This window comes from Lithobates pipiens, unplaced genomic scaffold (genome assembly GCF_037356315.1).
Source record: "Lithobates pipiens isolate NorthernLeopardFrog02 unplaced genomic scaffold, aLitPip1_a1.2 Scaffold_27, whole genome shotgun sequence".
NCBI classification, from domain to species: domain Eukaryota; kingdom Metazoa; phylum Chordata; class Amphibia; order Anura; family Ranidae; genus Lithobates; species Lithobates pipiens.
The window spans coordinates 2,813,097-2,831,871 of NW_027507788.1; the positions used below are offsets into that span (position 1 = coordinate 2,813,097).

The following is an 18,775-nucleotide window of genomic DNA, read 5'->3' on the forward strand; positions in this document are numbered from 1 at the left end:
TAGTTGCTTAGCTGAGGGTTGCTTAGCTGTGGGTTGGTTAGCTGTGGGTTGGTTAGCTGAAGGTTGGGTGGCCTTGGTTGATTAGCTGAGGGTTTGTTAGCTGAGGGTTGGTTTGCCCTGGTTGGTTAGCTGAGGGTTGGTTTGCCCTGGTTGGTTAGCTGAGGGTTGATTTGCCCTGGTTGGTTAGCTGAGGGTTGGTTGGCCTTGGCTGGTTAGCTGTGGGTTGGTTAATCTGGGCATTACTGGCATACATAAATAAAACGGTTCTCACATAGTCATCAGTGCTGACTCCATTCTGCAAAGTCCCTGGAGAGTCTCCGAGAAGTTCGGCCCCATCTCTATCCAGATCCACAAAGGAACTCGTGTCCAGATCCGACCAATCCGACAGTTTCCTCCGGAACATCCTGGCCAACTACATGCCCTGGGCGGGGGGACAGCGGGCACACCGGGCTCTGGGGGGACACAGACCGGCAGAGGAGGGTAATATATGGAGGGGACAAAGAAGGGTGATGATGGGGGAGAGAGGAGGGTGATGGAGGAGTGATAGAGCAGGGTGACAGAGGAAGGTAATTTGGGGTGACAGAGGAAGGTAATGGGGTGTGACAGAAGAGGGTGATATATGGAGGTGACAGAGGGTTGGGTGATGGGGAGTGATGGGGGAAAGTGATGAAGAGGTGACAAGGTGACCGGTCAGTGTGGGGTGTAAGTGGGTGTCCCCCCTCTCTGTAGCAGTATGCCCCCCTTACCTGCTCTCCGTAGATGGCGGTATGTGCGCCGCCCCCTCTGCAGTCTTGCCCCCGGAGGGAAGGGGTTGCAGGCTGCACACAGATTGCAGGGGATGGATGCAGTCTCCTCTCCTCTCCTCCCTCCTCTACATTACAGCATCAGTCAGTCCGGGGAGGGGCGGCTGCTCAGAGGATGCTGAGATCTGCACTGTCTGTATACAGCTATCCGTATACCGCCCTCAATCAATACTACCACCCCCCATATGTCACCCCTGGGACTCCTTACACTTCAATAAAGAAGCAACCTCCATATGTTGGAGGACCACAGACCTCAGCATGGTGGGAGTTGTAGTTCCTCCAGCACTGTAGATTGATGATAGGAACTTTCCACTGGGATTACAGGACAGGAAGTGAGCAGTGTGCAGAAAAATGTCTTCCTCTCATTACCAGATCTTCATCTCATGGAAGGCTGAGAGATGGACCAAACAGAATCCTCTCCATGACACCCACACCTTCCGCATATCGCTATTCCAGACTCTTGCTAACCCAAACAGCCAATCATGTGCATCCAAATCAGTATGAAAAGCATGCAGACATGGTCAAGAAAAAAGAAGGTCAAGAATGTGGAAAGTGTGAGAGCTAAGCTCCAGGTACCCAACAAGGACAATGTCCCGCCACCCCCATAGCACCATACCCGACGACTGCGCTCGGTCACAGATGTAGGTATGAGCCGACCCTTAGTCCAGGAAGCAGATGGTGACCCTGGTTGATGCCTGAACAAATATGGTGCCCTCCTTCTGGAGAGACGAGCAGATGAAGGCATTTTCAGGGGGAGTCCTGTGATCTGTGTGAGAGGGAATAAATACCTGGAAGGGTTACACTGCCTCATTACTCAGCATGAGAATAGACATCCGATGACAGGTCCTCTTTCCAGGAGATATGAAGACCAGCACTGGGGGTCATGAATCCTCCCTAGACTCCATGCACAGCCCTGATGTAAGTGACACCGGCGGGGGAATGGTTGTCGGTGGCAGGTGTTCTCAAACACAGCCGACCCCCTGGGATCTTCACCTCCTGCCCTCCTCAGAGATTACAGAGAACAAAACAAAAAACATCCAGAGATAGAAAGTTCTTCAGGCCGGAGACACCTTGTTAACATTTCATTATTATATACTAGGCACGAGCAGTTCGTTTCGTTCTGAATTGAAATTTGGACGAAACTTTTGTTTTTCAGGGAGTCGGATGTAACCGAATTTCCGAATTACAATAGTAATGAATGTAAATAAATCCAAAATAGTAAAACACAATTTTATCCGAAATTCGAATCAAATTCAAAAACAAATTTGAGATATAAATATATTGCTGACCATGACCCGACCATGACCTGTAGTCAAGATCTACCACTGGGCACCTGTGGTCAAAGCTCTGCCAGTGATCAACGATTTGCCAGTGGTCACCTGTGGTCAAGGATCTGCCGGTGGTCACCTGGGATTAAGATCTCCAAGTGGTCAACTGTGGTTAAGGATCTGCCAGTGGTCATCTGTGATCAATGATCTTATTGTGGCCACCTGTGGTCAAGGATCTCCCGGGGGACACCTGTGGTCAAGATCTCCTGGTGATTAAAGATTTGCCAGTGGTCACCTGTGGTCACTGAACTGCCGGTGGTCAGCTGTGGTCAAGGATCTGGTGATGTTATCTGTGGTCAAGGATCTGGTGGTGGCCACCTGTGATCAAGATCTCCCAGTGGGCACCTGTGGCCAAAGATCTGCTAGTAGTCACCTGTGGTCAAGGATCTCCCGGTGGTCACCCGCAGTCAAATTTCACCTGGTGCTCACCTGTGGTCAAGAATCTCCCAGTGGTTGCCCGTGGTGAATGATCTCCCTGTGGTCACCTGTGGTCAATGATCTGCTGGTGGTCACCTGTGGTCAAGATCTCTCAGTAGTCACCTTTGGTAAAGGATCTCTCAGTAGTCACCTGTGGTCAAGGATCTCCCGGTGGTTGCCTATGGTCAAGGATCAACTGGTGGTCACCTGTGGTAAAGGATCTGTCAGTGGTCACCTGTGGTCCAGGATCTTCCAGTGGTGACCTGTGGTGAAGGATCTCCCAGTGGTCACCTGTGGTCAAGGATCTCCCGGTGGTTGCCTATGGTCAAGGATCAACTGGTGGTCACCTGTGGTAAAGGATCTGTCAGTGGTCACCTGTGGTCAAAGATCTCCCGGTGGTCACCTGTGCTCAAGGATCTGTCAGTGGTCACCTGTGGTCAAGGATCTGCTAGTGGTCAACTGTGGTCAATGATCTCCCAGTAGTCACCTTTGGTAAAGGATCTCTCAGTAGTCACCTGTGGTCCAGGATCTTCCAGTGGTGACCTGTGGTGAAGGATCTCCCAGTGGTCACCTGTGGTCAAGGATCTCCCGGTGGTTGCCTATGGTCAAGGATCAACTGGTGGTCACCTGTGGTAAAGGATCTGTCAGTGGTCACCTGTGGTCAAAGATCTGCTGGTGGTCACCTGTTGTCAAAGATCTGCCAGTGGCTACCTGTGGTCAGGATCTCCCAGTGATGACCTGTGATCAAGTATCTCCCAGTGGTCACCCATGGTCAAGGATCTCCTGGTGGTTGCCTGGGGTCAAGGATCTCCCGGTGGTCGTCTGGGGTCAAGGATCTCCCGGTGGTCACCTGTGCTCAAGGATCTGTCAGTGGTCACCTGTGGTCAAGGATCTGCCAGTGGTAACCTGTGGTCAAGGATCTGCCGGTGGACACCTGTGGTCAAGGATCTGCCGTGGACACCTGTGGTCAAGGATCTGCCGTGGACACCTGTGGCACAACACTAAATTCTTTCAAGATCTCTTTCAATTATCAGTTGAGCATCACTGGATATATGCCAGGATACTAATACCCTCTCGTATGGATATATGCCCAGGTACTGATACCCTCTTGTATGGATATATGCCCAGATACTGATACCCTTTTTTATGGATGTGTACCCAGGTACTGATACCCTCTTTTATGGATGTGTGCCCAGGTACTGATACCCTCTCGTGGGTGCTAGGTAGACGTACCCAATAAAGTGTCCTTAGGGTTGTCTATGTAAATATGGCTATATGGAGGGATCTGCTTTGCAAAGTTCCCCTTTAAAAACCACGTCCCTGTCCTTTGTTCCACGTGCCCACAGAATGCCCGTGCCTCCCTCACCATTGTTCTGTGCCCCGGGACAAACATGGAATTCTAATAAACAATAACAGCCTCATAGTTCTCACCTCCGTCATCTCAATGACTGACTGACACATTGACTAACCGACCTGTTCAGTGACAACCGAAAACAGGTGACTCCGGTGTACACATTCCTCACCCCGATGACTTGCCGTCACCTTATGGTAATGAGGTTAGGATGCCGCTCCACCACGTGTCATGCACTGCAGTATGCTCTGCACGCGTTGCCAGCCTGCAGCGCCAAACTGGTATGGCCGCATTTTTTTTCTCTTTTCATTCTGGAATTTTCTGTCACCAATCCAAAATTACTATTTTATTCTTCTCGTATTTTTTCTCGTGGCGATCGTGTGCGAACCAACAAAATCTCCCAAAACCACGCAAATGCCTTTGGCAACTTTATTGAGTTTATAGTGGAACTCCAGACAATTTTGGAGAGGGTGAGGTGGATCGGCGGCTGCATTAGTTTTCCTTTTTTTCACCTTTATTTTCTCCCGGTGAATCCCGCCAGTAACACACTTCCTGTCCTCGGATGACAACGCTCACTGCACTCTGTCCAGTGTTGGGACAGGGGCTAAAACACAGAACTCCGCCTGCTCTGGCATTCCCATTCTTCACCCACTGTGCTTCAGCTGGCCATAGTTGGCATGGAGGCAGCACCGCGCACTTGTCTACAATGTAAAGTAGTGAGTGTACAGCTTGTATAACAGTGTAAATTTCCTGTCCCCTCATAATAACTCAACACACAGCCATTAATGTCTAAACCGCTGGCAACAAAAGTCAGGACACCCCTAAGTGAAAATCTCCAAATTGGGGCCCAATTAGCCATTTTCCCTCCCCAGTGTCATGTGACTCATTAGTGTTACAAGGTCTCAGATGTGAATGGGGAGCAGGTGTGTTCAATTTGGTGTTATCGCTCTCACTCTCTCATACTGGTCACTGGAAGTCCAACATGGCACCTCATGGCAAAGAACTCTCTGAGGATCTGAAGATAAAAATTGTCGCTCTACATAAAGATGGCCTAGGCTATAAGAAGATTGCCAAGACCCTGAAACTGAGCTGCAGCACGGTGGCCAAGACCATACAGCGGTATAACAGGACAGGTTCCCCTCAGAACAGGCCTCGCCATGGTCCACCAAAGAAGTTGAGGTCATGTGATCAGCGTCATATCCAGAGGTTGTCTTTGGGAAATAGAGGTATGAGTGCTGCCAGCATTGCTGCAGAGGTTGTAGGGGTGGGGGAGGGTCAGCCTGTCAGTGCTCAGACCATACGCCGCACACTGCATCAAATTGGTCTGCATGGCTGTCATCCCAGAAGGAAGCCTCTTCTAAAGATGATGCACAAGAAAGACCACAAACAGTTTGCTGAAGACAAGCAGACTAAGGAGATGGATTACTGGAACCATGTCCTGTGGTCTGATGAGACCAAGATAAAGGTATTTGGTGTCAGATGGTGACAAGCGTGTGTGGGGGCAACCAGGTGAGGAGGACAAAGACAAGTGTGTCTTGTCTACAGTCAGGCATGGTGGTGGGGGTGTCATGGTCTGGGGCTGCATGAGTGCTGCCGGCACTGGGGGGCTACAGATCATTGAGGGGACCATGAATGCCAACATGTACTGTGACATACTGAAGCAGAGCATGATCCCCTCCCTTCAGAGACTGGACCGCAGGGCAGTATTCCAACATGATAACCACCCCAAACACACCTCCAACACCACCACTGCCTTGCTAAAGAAGCTGAGGGTGAAGGTGATGGACTGGCCAAGCATGTCTCCAGACCTAAACCCTATTGATCATCTGTGGGACATCCTCAGAGGGAAGGTGGAGGAGGGGAAGGTCTCCAACATCCACCAGCTCTGTGATGTCATCATGGGGGAGGGGAAGAAGACTCCAGTGATGACCTGTGAAGCTCTGCTGACCTCCATGCCCAAGAGGGTGAAGGCAGTGCTGGAAAAAAATGGCGGCCACACAAAATATTGACACTTTGGGCCCCAATTTGGACATTTTCACTTAGGGGTGTACTGACTTTTGTTGCCAGCGGTTTAGACATTAATGGCTGTGTGTTGAGTTATTTTGAGGGGACAGGAAATTTACACTGTTATACAAGCTGTACACTCACTACTTTACATTGTAGACAAGTGTCATTTCTTCAGTGTTGTCACATGAAAAGAGAGAAGAAATGTCACTGAGGGGTGTACTTACTTTTGTGAGATACTGTATAATGCTCATACATCCTGGGGGGGGGGGGGGGGGGGGATCTCTAGATCAGTGTTTCTCAACTCCAGCCTTCAAGGCGCCCCAACAGGCCGTGTTTTAAGGATTTCCTTCAGATGACACGGCTGGGGTAATTACTAAGGCAGTGAAACTGATCAAATCACCTGTGCAAAATAATGGAAAGCCTGAAAACAGGACCTGTGTGGGTGCCTTGAGGGCTGGAGTTGAGAAACACTGGTCTAGCACACAGCCTGTGAATGACAGCCTCAGCTCTGTTGCTATGAGCTGTGTTGGGGGGGGGGTCTCTTTCCACCAATATTCAGGCATGTACTGGCCATTGGGACAACCGGAAGTTTCCCGGTGGGCCGATGGCTCAGTGGGCCACTCTGATGTAAGGGGGCTGGTGATGGGACACTCTGATGTAAGGGGGTGCTGATGGGACACTCTGATGTAAGGGGGCTGGTGATGTGACACTCTGATGTAAGGGGGCTGCTGATGGGACACTCTGATGTAAGGGGGTGCTGATGGGACACTCTGATGTAAGGGGGTGCTGATGGGCCACTCTGATGTAAGGGGGTGCTGATGGGACACTCTGATGTAAGGGGGCTGGTGATGGGACACTCGGATGTAAGGGGGTGCTGATGGGACACTCTGATGTAAGGGGCTACTGATGGGACACTCTGATGTAAGGGTAAGGGGCTGGTGATGGGACACTCTGATGTAAGGGGCTGGTGATGTGACACTCTGATGTAAGGGGCTGGTGATGGGACACTCTGATGTAAGGGGGCTGCTGATGGGCCACTCTGATGTAAGGGGCTGGTGATGGGACACTCTGATGTAAGGGGGCTGGTGATGGGACACTCTGATGTAAGGAGGTGCTGATGGGACACTCTGATGTAAGGGGGCTGGTGATGGGACACTCTGATGTAAGGGGGCTGGTGATGGGACACTCTGATGTAAGGGGGCTGGTGATGGGACACTCGGATGTAAGGGGGTGCTGATGGGACACTCTGATGTATGGGGGCTGGTGATGGGCCACTCTGATGTAAGGGGGCTGGTGATGGGACACTCTGATGTAAGGGGGCTGGTGATGGGACACTCTGATGTAAGGGGGTGCTGATGGTACACTCGGATGTAAGGGGGTGCTGATGGGACACTCTGATGTAAGGGGGTGCTGATGGGCCACTCTGATGTAAGGGGGTGCTGATGGGACACTCTGATGTAAGGGGGCTGGTGATGGGACACTCGGATGTAAGGGGGTGCTGATGGGACACTCTGATGTAAGGGGGCTGCTGATGGGCCACTCTGATGTAAGGGTAAGGGGCTGGTGATGGGACACTCTGATGTAAGGGGCTGGTGATGTGACACTCTGATGTAAGGGGCTGGTGATGGGACACTCTGATGTAAGGGGGCTGGTGATGGGCCACTCTGATGTAAGGGGCTGGTGATGGGACACTCTGATGTAAGGGGGCTGGTGATGGGCCACTCTGATGTAAGGGGCTGGTGATGGGACACTCTGATGTATGGGGGCTGGTGATGGGCCACTCTGATGTAAGGGGCTGGTGATGGGACACTCTGATGTAAGGGGCTGGTGATGGGACACTGATGTAAGGGGGCTGGTGATGGGACACTCGGATGTAAGGGGGTGCTGATGGGACACTCTGATGTAAGGGGGCTGGTGATGGGACACTCGGATGTAAGGGGGTGCTGATGGGACACTCTGATGTAAGGGGCTGGTAATGGGACACTCTGATGTAAGGGGGCTGGTGATGGGACACTCTGATGTAAGGGGCTGCTGATGGGCCACTCTGATGTAAGGGGCTGGTGATGGGACACTCTGATGTAAGGGGGTGGTGATGGGACACTCTGATGTAAGGGGCTGGTGATGGGACACTCTGATGTAAGGGGGTGCTGATGGGCCACTCTGATGTAAGGGGCTGGTGATGGGACACTCTGATGTAAGGGGCTGGTGATGGGACACTCTGATGTAAGGGGGTGGTGATGGGCCACTCTGATGTAAGGGGCTGGTGATGGGACACTCTGATGTAAGGGGGTGCTGATGGGACACTCTGATGTAAGGGGGCTGGTGATGGGACACTCTGATGTAAGGGGGTGGTGATGGGACACTCTGATGTAAGGGGGCTGCTGATGGGACACTCTGATGTAAGGGGCTGCTGATGGGACACTCTGATGTAAGGGGGTGCTGATGGGACACTCTGATGTAAGGGGGTGCTGATGGGACACTCTGATGTAAGGGGGCTGCTCATGGGACACTCTGATGTAAGGGGGCTGGTGATGGGACACTGTGATGTAAGGGGGCTGCTCATGGGACACTCTGATGTAAGGGGGTGCTGATGGGACACTCTGATGTAAGGGGGCTGGTGATGGGACACTCTGATGTAAGGGGGTGCTGATGGGACACTCTGATGTAAGGGGGTGCTGATGGGACACTCTGATGTAAGAGGGTGCTGATGGGACACTCTGATGTAAGGGGGCTGCTGATGGGACACTCTGATGTAAGGGGGCTGCTTATGGGACACTCTGATGTAAGGGGCTGGTGATGTGACACTCTGATGTAAGGGGGCTGCTGATAGGACACTCTGATGTAAGGGGGTGCTGATGGGCCACTCTGATGTAAGGGGGTGCTGATGGGACACTCTGACGTAAGGGGACTGGTGATGGGACACTCTGATGTAAGGGGGTGCTGATCGGCCACTCTGATGTAAGGGGGTGCTGATGGGACACTCTGATGTAAGGAGGTGCTGATGGGACACTCTGATGTAAGCGGGTGCTGATGGGCCACTCTGATGTAAGGGGGTGCTGATGGGACACTCTGATGTAAGGGGGCTGCTGATGGGACACTCTGATGTAAGGGGGTGCTGATGGGACACTCTGATGTAAGGGGGCTGCTGATGGGACACTCTGATGTAAGGGGGTGCTGATGGGACACTCTGATGTAAGGGGGCTGCTCATGGGACACTCTGATGTAAGGGGGTGCTGATGGGACACTCTGATGTAAGGGGGCTGCTGATGGGACACTCTGATGTAAGGGGGTGCTGATGGGACACTCTGATGTAAGGGGGCTGCTCATGGGACACTCTGATGTAAGGGGGTGCTGATGGGACACTCTGATGTAAGGGGGTGCTGATGGGACACTCTGATGTAAGGGGGTGCTGATGGGACACTCTGATGTAAGGGGGCTGCTCATGGGACACTCTGATGTAAGGGGGCTGCTGATGGGACACTCTGATGTAAGGGGGTGCTGATGGGACACTCTGATGTAAGGGGGTGCTGATGGGACACTCTGATGTAAGGGGGTGCTGATGGAACACTCTGATGTAAGGGGGCTGGTGATGGGACACTCTGATGTAAGGGGGTGCTGATGGGACACTCTGATGTAAGGGGGTGCTGATGGGACACCCTGTTGTAAGGTGGCTGGTAATGGGACACTCTGATGTAAGGGGGTGCTGATGGGACACTCTGTTGTAAGGGGGCTGGTAATGGGACACTCTGATGTAAGGGGGTGCTGATGGGCCACCCTGATGTAAGGGGGTGCTCATGGGACACTCTGATCTAAGGGGGCTGCTGATGGGACACTCTGATGTAAGGGGGTGCTGATGGGACACTCTGATGTAAGGGGGCTGCTCATGGGACACTCTGATGTAAGGGGGTGCTGATGGGACACTCTGATGCAAGGGGGCTGGTGATGGGACACTGTGATGTAAGGGGGCTGCTCATGGGACACTCTGATGTAAGGGGGTGCTGATGGGACACTCTGTTGTAAGGGGGCTGGTGATGGGACACTGTGATGTAAGGGGGTGCTGATGGGACACTCTGTTGTAAGGGGGCTGGTAATGGGACACTCTGATGTAAGGGGGTGCTGATGGGACACTCTGTTGTAAGGGGGCTGGTAATGGGACACTCTGATGTAAGGGGGTGCTGATGGGACACTCTGATATAAGGGGGCTGGTGATGGGACACTCTGATGTAAGGGGGCTGCTGATGGGACACTCTGATGTAAGGGGGCTGCTGATGGGACACTCTGATGTAAGGGGGCTGGTGATGGGACACTCGGATGTAAGGGGGATGCTGATGGGACACTCTGATGTAAGGGGGCTGGTGATGGGACACTCTGATGTAAGGGGGATGCTGATGGGACACTCTGATGTAAGGGGGCTGCTTATGGGACACTCTGATGTAAGGGGGCTGCTGATGGGACACTCTGATGTAAGGGGGTGCTGATGGGCCACTCTGATGTAAGGGGGTGCTGATGGGACACTCTGATGTAAGGGGACTGGTGATGGGACACTCTGATGTAAGGGGGTGCTGATGGGCCACTCTGATGTAAGGGGGTGCTGATGGGACACTCTGATGTAAGGGGGTGCTGATGGGACACTCTGATGTAAGGGGGTGCTGATGGGACACTCTGATGTAAGGGGGTGCTGATGGGACACTCTGATGTAAGGGGCTGGTGATGGGACACTCTGATGTAAGGGGCTGCTGATGGGACACTCTGATGTAAGGGGGTGCTGATGGGACACTCTGATGTAAGGGGGTGCTGATGGGACACTCTGATGTAAGGGGGTGCTGATGGGACACTCTGATGTAAGGGGGCTGCTCATGGGACACTCTGATGTAAGGGGGCTGGTGATGTGACACTCTGATGTAAGGGGCTGCTGATGGGACACTCTGATGTAAGGGGGCTGCTGATGGGACACTCTGATGTAAGGGGGCTGCTGATGGGACACTCTGATGTAAGGGGGCTGGTGATGTGACACTCTGATGTAAGGGGGCTGCTGATGGGACACTCTGATGTAAGGGGGCTGCTGATGGGACACTCTGATGTAAGGGGGCTGGTGATGGGACACTCTGATGTAAGGGGGCTGCTCATGGGACACTCTGATGTAAGGGGGCTGCTGATGGGACACTCTGATGTAAGGGGGCTGGTGATGGGACACTCTGATGTAAGGGGGTGCTGATGGGACACTCTGATGTAAGGGGGCTGCTGATGGGACACTCTGATGTAAGGGGGCTGGTGATGGGACACTCTGATGTAAGGGGGCTGGTGATGGGACACTCTGATGTAAGGGGGCTGCTCATGGGACACTCTGATGTAAGGGGGCTGGTGATGTGACACTCTGATGTAAGGGGGCTGCTGATGGGACACTCTGATGTAAGGGGGTGCTCATGGGACACTCTGATGTAAGGGGGTGCTGATGGGACACTCTGATGTAAGGGGGTGCTGATGGGACACTCTGATGTAAGAGGGTGCTGATGGGACACTCTGATGTAAGGGGGCTGCTGATGGGACACTCTGATGTAAGGGGGTGCTGATGGGACACTCTGATGTAAGGGGGTACTGATGGGACACTCTGATGTAAGGGGGTGCTGATGGGACACTCTGATGTAAGGGGGCTGGTGATGGGACACTCTGATGTAAGGGGGTGCTGATGGGACACTCTGATGTAAGGGGGTGCTGATGGGACACCCTGTTGTAAGGTGGCTGGTAATGGGACACTCTGATGTAAGGGGGTGCTGATGGGACACTCTGATGTAAGGGGGTGCTGATGGGACACTCTGTTGTAAGGGGGCTGGTAATGGGACACTCTGATGTAAGGGGGTGCTGATGGGACACTCTGATGTAAGGGGGTGCTCATGGGACACTCTGATCTAAGGGGGCTGCTGATGGGACACTCTGATGTAAGGGGGCTGCTGATGGGACACTCTGATGTAAGGGGGCTGCTCATGGGACACTCTGATGTAAGGGGGTGCTGATGGGACACTCTGATGTAAGGGGGCTGGTGATGGGACACTGTGATGTAAGGGGGCTGCTCATGGGACACTCTGATGTAAGGGGGTGCTGATGGGACACTCTGTTGTAAGGGGGCTGGTAATGGGACACTCTGATGTAAGGGGGTGCTGATGGGACACTCTGATGTAAGGGGGTGCTGATGGGACACTCTGATGTAAGGGGGTGCTGATGGGACACTCTGTTGTAAGGGAGCTGGTGATGGGACACTCTGATGTAAGGGGGTTGGTGATGGGACACTCTGATGTAAGGGGGTGCTGATGGGACACTCTGATGTAAGGGGGCTGCTGATGGGACACTCTGATGTAAGGGGGCTGGTGATGGGACACTCTGATGTAAGGGGGCTGCTGATGGGACACTCTGATGTAAGGGGGCTGCTGATGGGACACTCTGATGTAAGGGGGTGCTCTTGGGACACTCTGATGTAAGGGAGTGCTGATGGGACACTCAAAATGTAAGTGGGCCGGTCTGGATGAAGTCCAGGGCCAAATTTCTGTCCCAGTCCAGCCCTGCCAATATTCAGAGTATTACTTCAGCTTTCTGTCCATTTTTTTCTGACAGCTCAGACAAGCTTTATAAATGGACTAAGATACTGTAAGTGCAGATAAGCACGTACAACTTATGTAGGAGGATTTGTTTCATCTCTGTGTATCACCTGAGGCCGGTCACTTCACTGGGAATATGGAGGGCTTACAACCACTTTTAAAGATGTCTGTGTCCCCGCTGAGTTGATTCCACTCACTTCCTGTCATGGTGACCACACAGGAAGAAGATTCCCAGCCAACAAATAAAAGAAGTGTTACCAAACTAAAAAAAGAATAACAATTCGTTGGAGGTGTGACATTGTCTCGGTAAACATCTCTGATCTCATCTGCCGGTGGGATTACGTTTCTGACTCGTCGAGTTTATCTCGTTTTTCGCGGCTCGTGTTGAAGGAGGATCCGCGTGGCGGTGACTGAGGCGATATCAATGCCGCGCTCCGACACGAGACGACGTTATCTGCTCCTCCGAAAAAAAAAAAAAACAGATCTCAGGAATGCCAATTAACATTTTTACAGACTTCCATTGTGCGAGAGATAATTGCTGTAATTATGTCATTCCTTCGCGAGGGATCCGCCGCGTGACGCCCGCGCCATAAATGCGCCTCCCGGGAGTCACCCCGGCTCACTCGCCTTTCTTCCAGGTCACAGAAGTCTCGTCGGGGGCCCCGTTCCTCAGAGGAAGCCATGATCTGCTACTTGGTCCACATCCTGGGCATCCTCTCCGGGGCCATCGGGATGATCCTCACCTGGATAGTCTGCTTCCTCCCGCAATGGCGGCTGGCGGTCCTGGCGGAGAACAACAGCTTCGTGGTGGACGGCGGGAGGATCGACGGCGAGTGGCTCAGCCGGTGGGACGGCCTGTGGGTGACCTGCCTCAGCCAACGCCGCTTCACCCTGGAGTGCAACGACTACGGCTCGCGGGTGTCCCTCACCTCCGACCTCAAGGCCGGCCGCGTCTTCCTGGGCTTCAGCATCGCCATGACCACCCTGGCCTTCATCCTCTCCCTCATCGGGATCATCGTGTCCGGCTGCTGCTCCCGCTGCTGCGGCGAGAGCCGCGAGGACAGGCGCTGCCTGACCCTGACCGCGGGAGTCCTCTACATCCTCAGCGTGGTCCTCATCCTCATCCCCGTCATCTGGGTCATCATCAACGTGGCCCGGGGGGCCTACGACGCTTCCCTGACCAGGGGGGCCGTGAGGCTGGAGATCGGGGAGGCCATAATGCTGGCCTGGCCCACCATCATCTTCCTCCTCATCGGGGGGGTCATCCTGTGCTCCAGCTGCTGCTGCGGCGGCGGCGGAATGGTCAAGAAAGGCCAATACAGACCGGCCCGTGACCAGGAGATGGTGCAGCGGAAGGTGGCCTGCGATGAGCGCTCCTGCAGCACCCCTAGAATGCAGTACATATAAATCTCCACCAGATGTCGCCAACAGAGCAAGGACTTTACTGGCTTAGCTGGGCTGTGAAGGCGCCTGAAATGTGAACTGTCTGTGCTCCCCCACTTCTTGGACTCTTCCGGCACAGGTCTAGGAACGGATGGCGGAATCTGATTGGTCATTATTGGAAAAAAAACAGACAGTTTTCCTTTCACATAGAGGGGAACTTTGGCCGTGGTTTTCACCAACAGCAGAAATGGACTAGAGATCTGATCTGGGACTTGTAGTTCCTCGGCGGTGCCGGCAGACGCGGGGCAAACGTTTTGTCAGGTCGTCTTTTCTGTGCATTACTTTGTATGTTCAGACTGCTAATGAAAATCGACCAATCGGGTGTCATGTATATAATGTGAATGTTTCTTATTTACTGTCTGCAACAATTGTAAATATTTCATGTGTGATGTCATAATATTTAAATGATGTGTTATTATTGATATCATGAGATATTAAACACAACACTAAACCACTTCTGTCCTGTATGTCGGGTGTAATTCTCGGTATCTGTTCTTATTCTGTATGTATGGACTCTGCACAGTACCACTTCTCTTGTCCTGTATGTCGGGTGTAATTCTCGGTATCTGTTCTTATTCTGTATGTATGGACTCTGCACAGTACTACTTCTCTTGTCCTGTATGTCGGGTGTAATTCTCGGTATCTGTTCTTATTCTGTATGTATGGGCTCTGCACAGTACCACTTCCCTTGTCCTGTATGTCGGGGTGTAATTCTCGGTATCTGTCCTTATTCTGTATGTATGGGCTCTGCACAGTACTACTTCTCTTGTCCTGTATGTCGGGTGTAATTCTCGGTATCTGTTCTTATTCTGTATGTATGGACTCTGCACAGTACCACTTCTCTTGTCCTGTATGTCGGGTGTAATTCTCGGTATCTGTTCTTATTCTGTATGTATGGACTCTGCACAGTACCACTTCTCTTGTCCTGTATGTCGGGTGTAATTCTCGGTATCTGTTCTTATTCTGTATGTATGGACTCTGCACAGTACCACTTCTCTTGTCCTGTATGTCGGGTGTAATTCTCGGTATCTGCCCTTATTCTGTATGTATGGACTCTGCACAGTACTACTTCTCTTGTCCTGTATGTCGGGTGTAATTCTCGGTATCTGTTCTTATTCTGTATGTATGGACTCTGCACAGTACCACTTCTCTTGTCCTGTATGTCGGGTGTAATTCTCGGTATCTGTTCTTATTCTGTATGTATGGACTCTGCACAGTACTACTTCTCTTGTCCTGTATGTGGGGTGTAATTCTCGGTATCTGTTCTTATTCTGTATGTATGGACTCTGCACAGTACCACTTCTCTTGTCCTGTATGTGGGGTGTAATTCTCGGTATCTGTTCTTATTCTGTGTGTATGGACTCTGCACAGTACTACTTCTCTTGTCCTGTATGTCGGGTGTAATTCTCGGTATCTCTTCTTATTCTGTATGTATGGACTCTGCACAGTACCACTTCTCTTGTCCTGTATGTCGGGTGTAATTCTCGGTATCTGTTCTTATTCTGTATGTATGGACTCTGCACAGTACCACTTCTCTTGTCCTGTATGTGGGGTGTAATTCTCGGTATCTGTTCTTATTCTGTGTGTATGGACTCTGCACAGTACTACTTCTCTTGTCCTGTATGTCGGGTGTAATTCTCGGTATCTCTTCTTATTCTGTATGTATGGACTCTGCACAGTACCACTTCTCTTGTCCTGTATGTCGGGTGTAATTCTCGGTATCTCTTCTTATTCTGTATGTATGGACTCTGCACAGTACTACTTCTCTTGTCCTGTATGTCGGGTGTAATTCTCGGTATCTGTTCTTATTCCGTATGTATGGACTCTGCACAGTACTACTTCTCTTGTCCTGTATGTCGGGTGTAATTCTCGGTATCTGTTCTTATCCTGTATGTATGGACTCTGCACAGTACTACTTCTCTTGTCCTGTATGTCGGGTGTAATTCTCGGTATCTGTTCTTATTCTGTATGTATGGACTCTGCACAGTACCACTTCTCTTGTCCTGTATGTCGGGTGTAATTCTCGGTATCTCTTCTTATTCTGTATGTATGGACTCTGCACAGTACTACTTCTCTTGTCCTGTATGTCGGGTGTAATTCTCGGTATCTGTTCTTATTCTGTATGTATGGACTCTGCACAGTACTACTTCTCTTGTCCTGTATGTCGGGTGTAATTCTCGGTATCTGTTCTTATTCTGTATGTATGGACTCTGCACAGTACCACTTCTCTTGTCCTGTATGTCGGGTGTAATTCTCGGTATCTGTTCTTATTCTGTATGTATGGACTCTGCACAGTACTACTTCTCTTGTCCTGTATGTCGGGTGTAATTCTCGGTATCTGTTCTTATTCTGTATGTATGGGCTCTGCACAGTACCACTTCCCTTGTCCTGTATGTCGGGGTGTAATTCTCGGTATCTGTCCTTATTCTGTATGTATGGGCTCTGCACAGTACTACTTCTCTTGTCCTGTATGTCGGGTGTAATTCTCGGTATCTGTTCTTATTCTGTATGTATGGACTCTGCACAGTACCACTTCTCTTGTCCTGTATGTCGGGTGTAATTCTCGGTATCTGTTCTTATTCTGTATGTATGGACTCTGCACAGTACCACTTCTCTTGTCCTGTATGTCGGGTGTAATTCTCGGTATCTGTTCTTATTCTGTATGTATGGACTCTGCACAGTACTACTTCTCTTGTCCTGTATGTCGGGTGTAATTCTCGGTATCTGTTCTTATTCTGTATGTATGGACTCTGCACAGTACCACTTCTCTTGTCCTGTATGTCGGGTGTAATTCTCGGTATCTGTTCTTATTCTGTGTGTATGGACTCTGCACAGTACTACTTCTCTTGTCCTGTATGTCGGGTGTAATTCTCGGTATCTCTTCTTATTCTGTATGTATGGACTCTGCACAGTACCACTTCTCTTGTCCTGTATGTCGGGTGTAATTCTCGGTATCTGTTCTTATTCTGTATGTATGGACTCTGCACAGTACTACTTCTCTTGTCCTGTATGTCGGGTGTAATTCTCGGTATCTGTTCTTATTCTGTATGTATGGACTCTGCACAGTACCACTTCTCTTGTCCTGTATGTCGGGTGTAATTCTCGGTATCTGTTCTTATTCTGTATGTATGGACTCTGCACAGTACTACTTCTCTTGTCCTGTATGTCGGGTGTAATTCTCGGTATCTGTTCTTATTCTGTATGTATGGACTCTGCACAGTACTACTTCTCTTGTCCTGTATGTCGGGTGTAATTCTCGGTATCTGTTCTTATTCTGTATGTATGGACTCTGCACAGTACCACTTCTCTTGTCCTGTATGTCGGGTGTAATTCTCGGTATCTGTTCTTATTCTGTGTGTATGGACTCTGCACAGTACCACTTCTCTTGTCCTGTATGTCGGGTGTAATTCTCGGTATCTGTTCTTATTCTGTGTGTATGGACTCTGCACAGTACCACTTCTCTTGTCCTGTATGTCGGGTGTAATTCTCGGTATCTGTTCTTATTCTGTATGTATGGACTCTGCACAGTACTACTTCTCTTGTCCTGTATGTCGGGTGTAATTTTCCTTTAACAAGTTACTTCTCACACACCGAACACAGCTCCTCCTCCCTTCCCTGCACTGCCTACAGCTCCTCCTCCCCTCCCTGCACTGTACACAGCTCCTTTCTTCTGCCCCCGACATTTTGACACCCCCACATCAGACAGGCTAGATCCAGCCCTGGAAGAAATCTGTTAATAGTGGTCCATGAGAAGAAGACAGAACTGCCAACGTGTTTCGGGGGACTCAGAGATCTCCCCCTTCTTCAGGGCTCACATATTGTATGTAGTCAGGAGGACTCCATCATATTTTCATCATCTCTCCAATAAGGTGACTGGGCTGTTTTTTTATATCCTGGAGTTCATAAAATCAGCCACCAGGTGGCGCCATTTCAGTACCTGGTGAACTAAAAAAAAAAAAATTATTATTAAAGAAAAAAGAATATACAGTGCCTGGAAAAAGTATTCATACCCCCTGACATTCCCCACATTTTCTCATGTTACACCCAAAACCATAAATGTATTTTATTGGGATTTTATGTGATGGACCAACACAAAGTGTCACATAATTGTGAAGTGGAAGGAAAATGATAAATGATACAAATAAATCTGTGAAAAGTGTGGGGGAGGGGCATTTGTATGGCGCCCCCCGGAGTCAATACTTTGTAGAACCCCCTTTCTCTACAAGTCTTTTTGGGGGTGTCTCTACCAGCTTTGCCCATCTAGAGAGGACATTTCTGCCCATTCTTCTTCTTTGTAGAATATCTCGCGCTCTGTCAGATTGGATGGAGAGCGTCTGTGATCAGCAATTTTCAAGTCTGGCCACAGATTCTCAATGGGATTTAGGTCTGGACTGTGACTGGGCCATTCTAACACATGAATATGCTTTGATGTAAACCATTCCATTGTAGCTCTGGCTGGATGTTTCGGGTCGTTGTCCTGCTGGAAGGGGAACCTCCACCCCGGTCTCAAGTCTTTTGCCGACTCTAACAGGTTTTCTTCTAAGATTGTCCTGTATTTGTCTCCATCCATCTTCCCATCAACTCTGACCAGCTTCCCTGTCCCTGCTGAAGAAAACCACCCCCACCACATGATGCTGCCACCACCATGTCTCACGGTGGGGATGGGGTGTTCGGGGGATGGGCGGTGTTAGTTTTCCCCACACATAGCGATTTGCTTTTAGGCCATAAAGTAGAATTTTGGTCTCCTCTGACCAGATCACCTTCTTCCACATGTTTGCTGCCCCCTCCCCCACATGGCTTCTCACAAACTACAAACAGGACTTCTTATGACTTTCT

At 50.7% G+C, this 18,775-nt stretch overlaps 2 protein-coding genes across 5 annotated transcripts in view; one reads left to right on the forward strand and one right to left on the reverse strand.

Annotated features, from left to right (window-relative positions):
• Positions 1-4,112, reverse strand: part of ANO7 (anoctamin 7) — a 45,444-nt gene extending 41,332 nt beyond the window's left edge. For 2 of the 4 annotated variants that reach the window (XM_077456295.1, XM_077456291.1), the window contains exons 1-2: positions 1,592-1,759; positions 272-452 (exon numbers count right to left, since the gene is read on the reverse strand). In XM_077456295.1, the coding sequence (XP_077312421.1) occupies positions 272-403 (132 nt within the window). In that variant the 5' untranslated portion in view covers positions 404-452; positions 1,592-1,759. Of the gene's footprint in view, positions 1-271; positions 453-746; positions 1,125-1,591; positions 1,760-3,979 lie in introns of those variants that run through there. The other 2 variants (XM_077456294.1, XM_077456293.1) reach the window with 2 other exon arrangements.
• Positions 4,113-12,978: 8,866 nt separating this feature from the next.
• On the forward strand, positions 12,979-13,903 carry LOC143933340 (claudin-8-like). The gene has a single exon (XM_077456205.1). It carries the CDS (start codon positions 13,178-13,180, stop codon positions 13,901-13,903), a length of 726 nt encoding a protein of 241 aa, XP_077312331.1. The 5' UTR covers positions 12,979-13,177.
• The last annotated feature ends 4,872 nt before the right edge of the window (positions 13,904-18,775 follow it).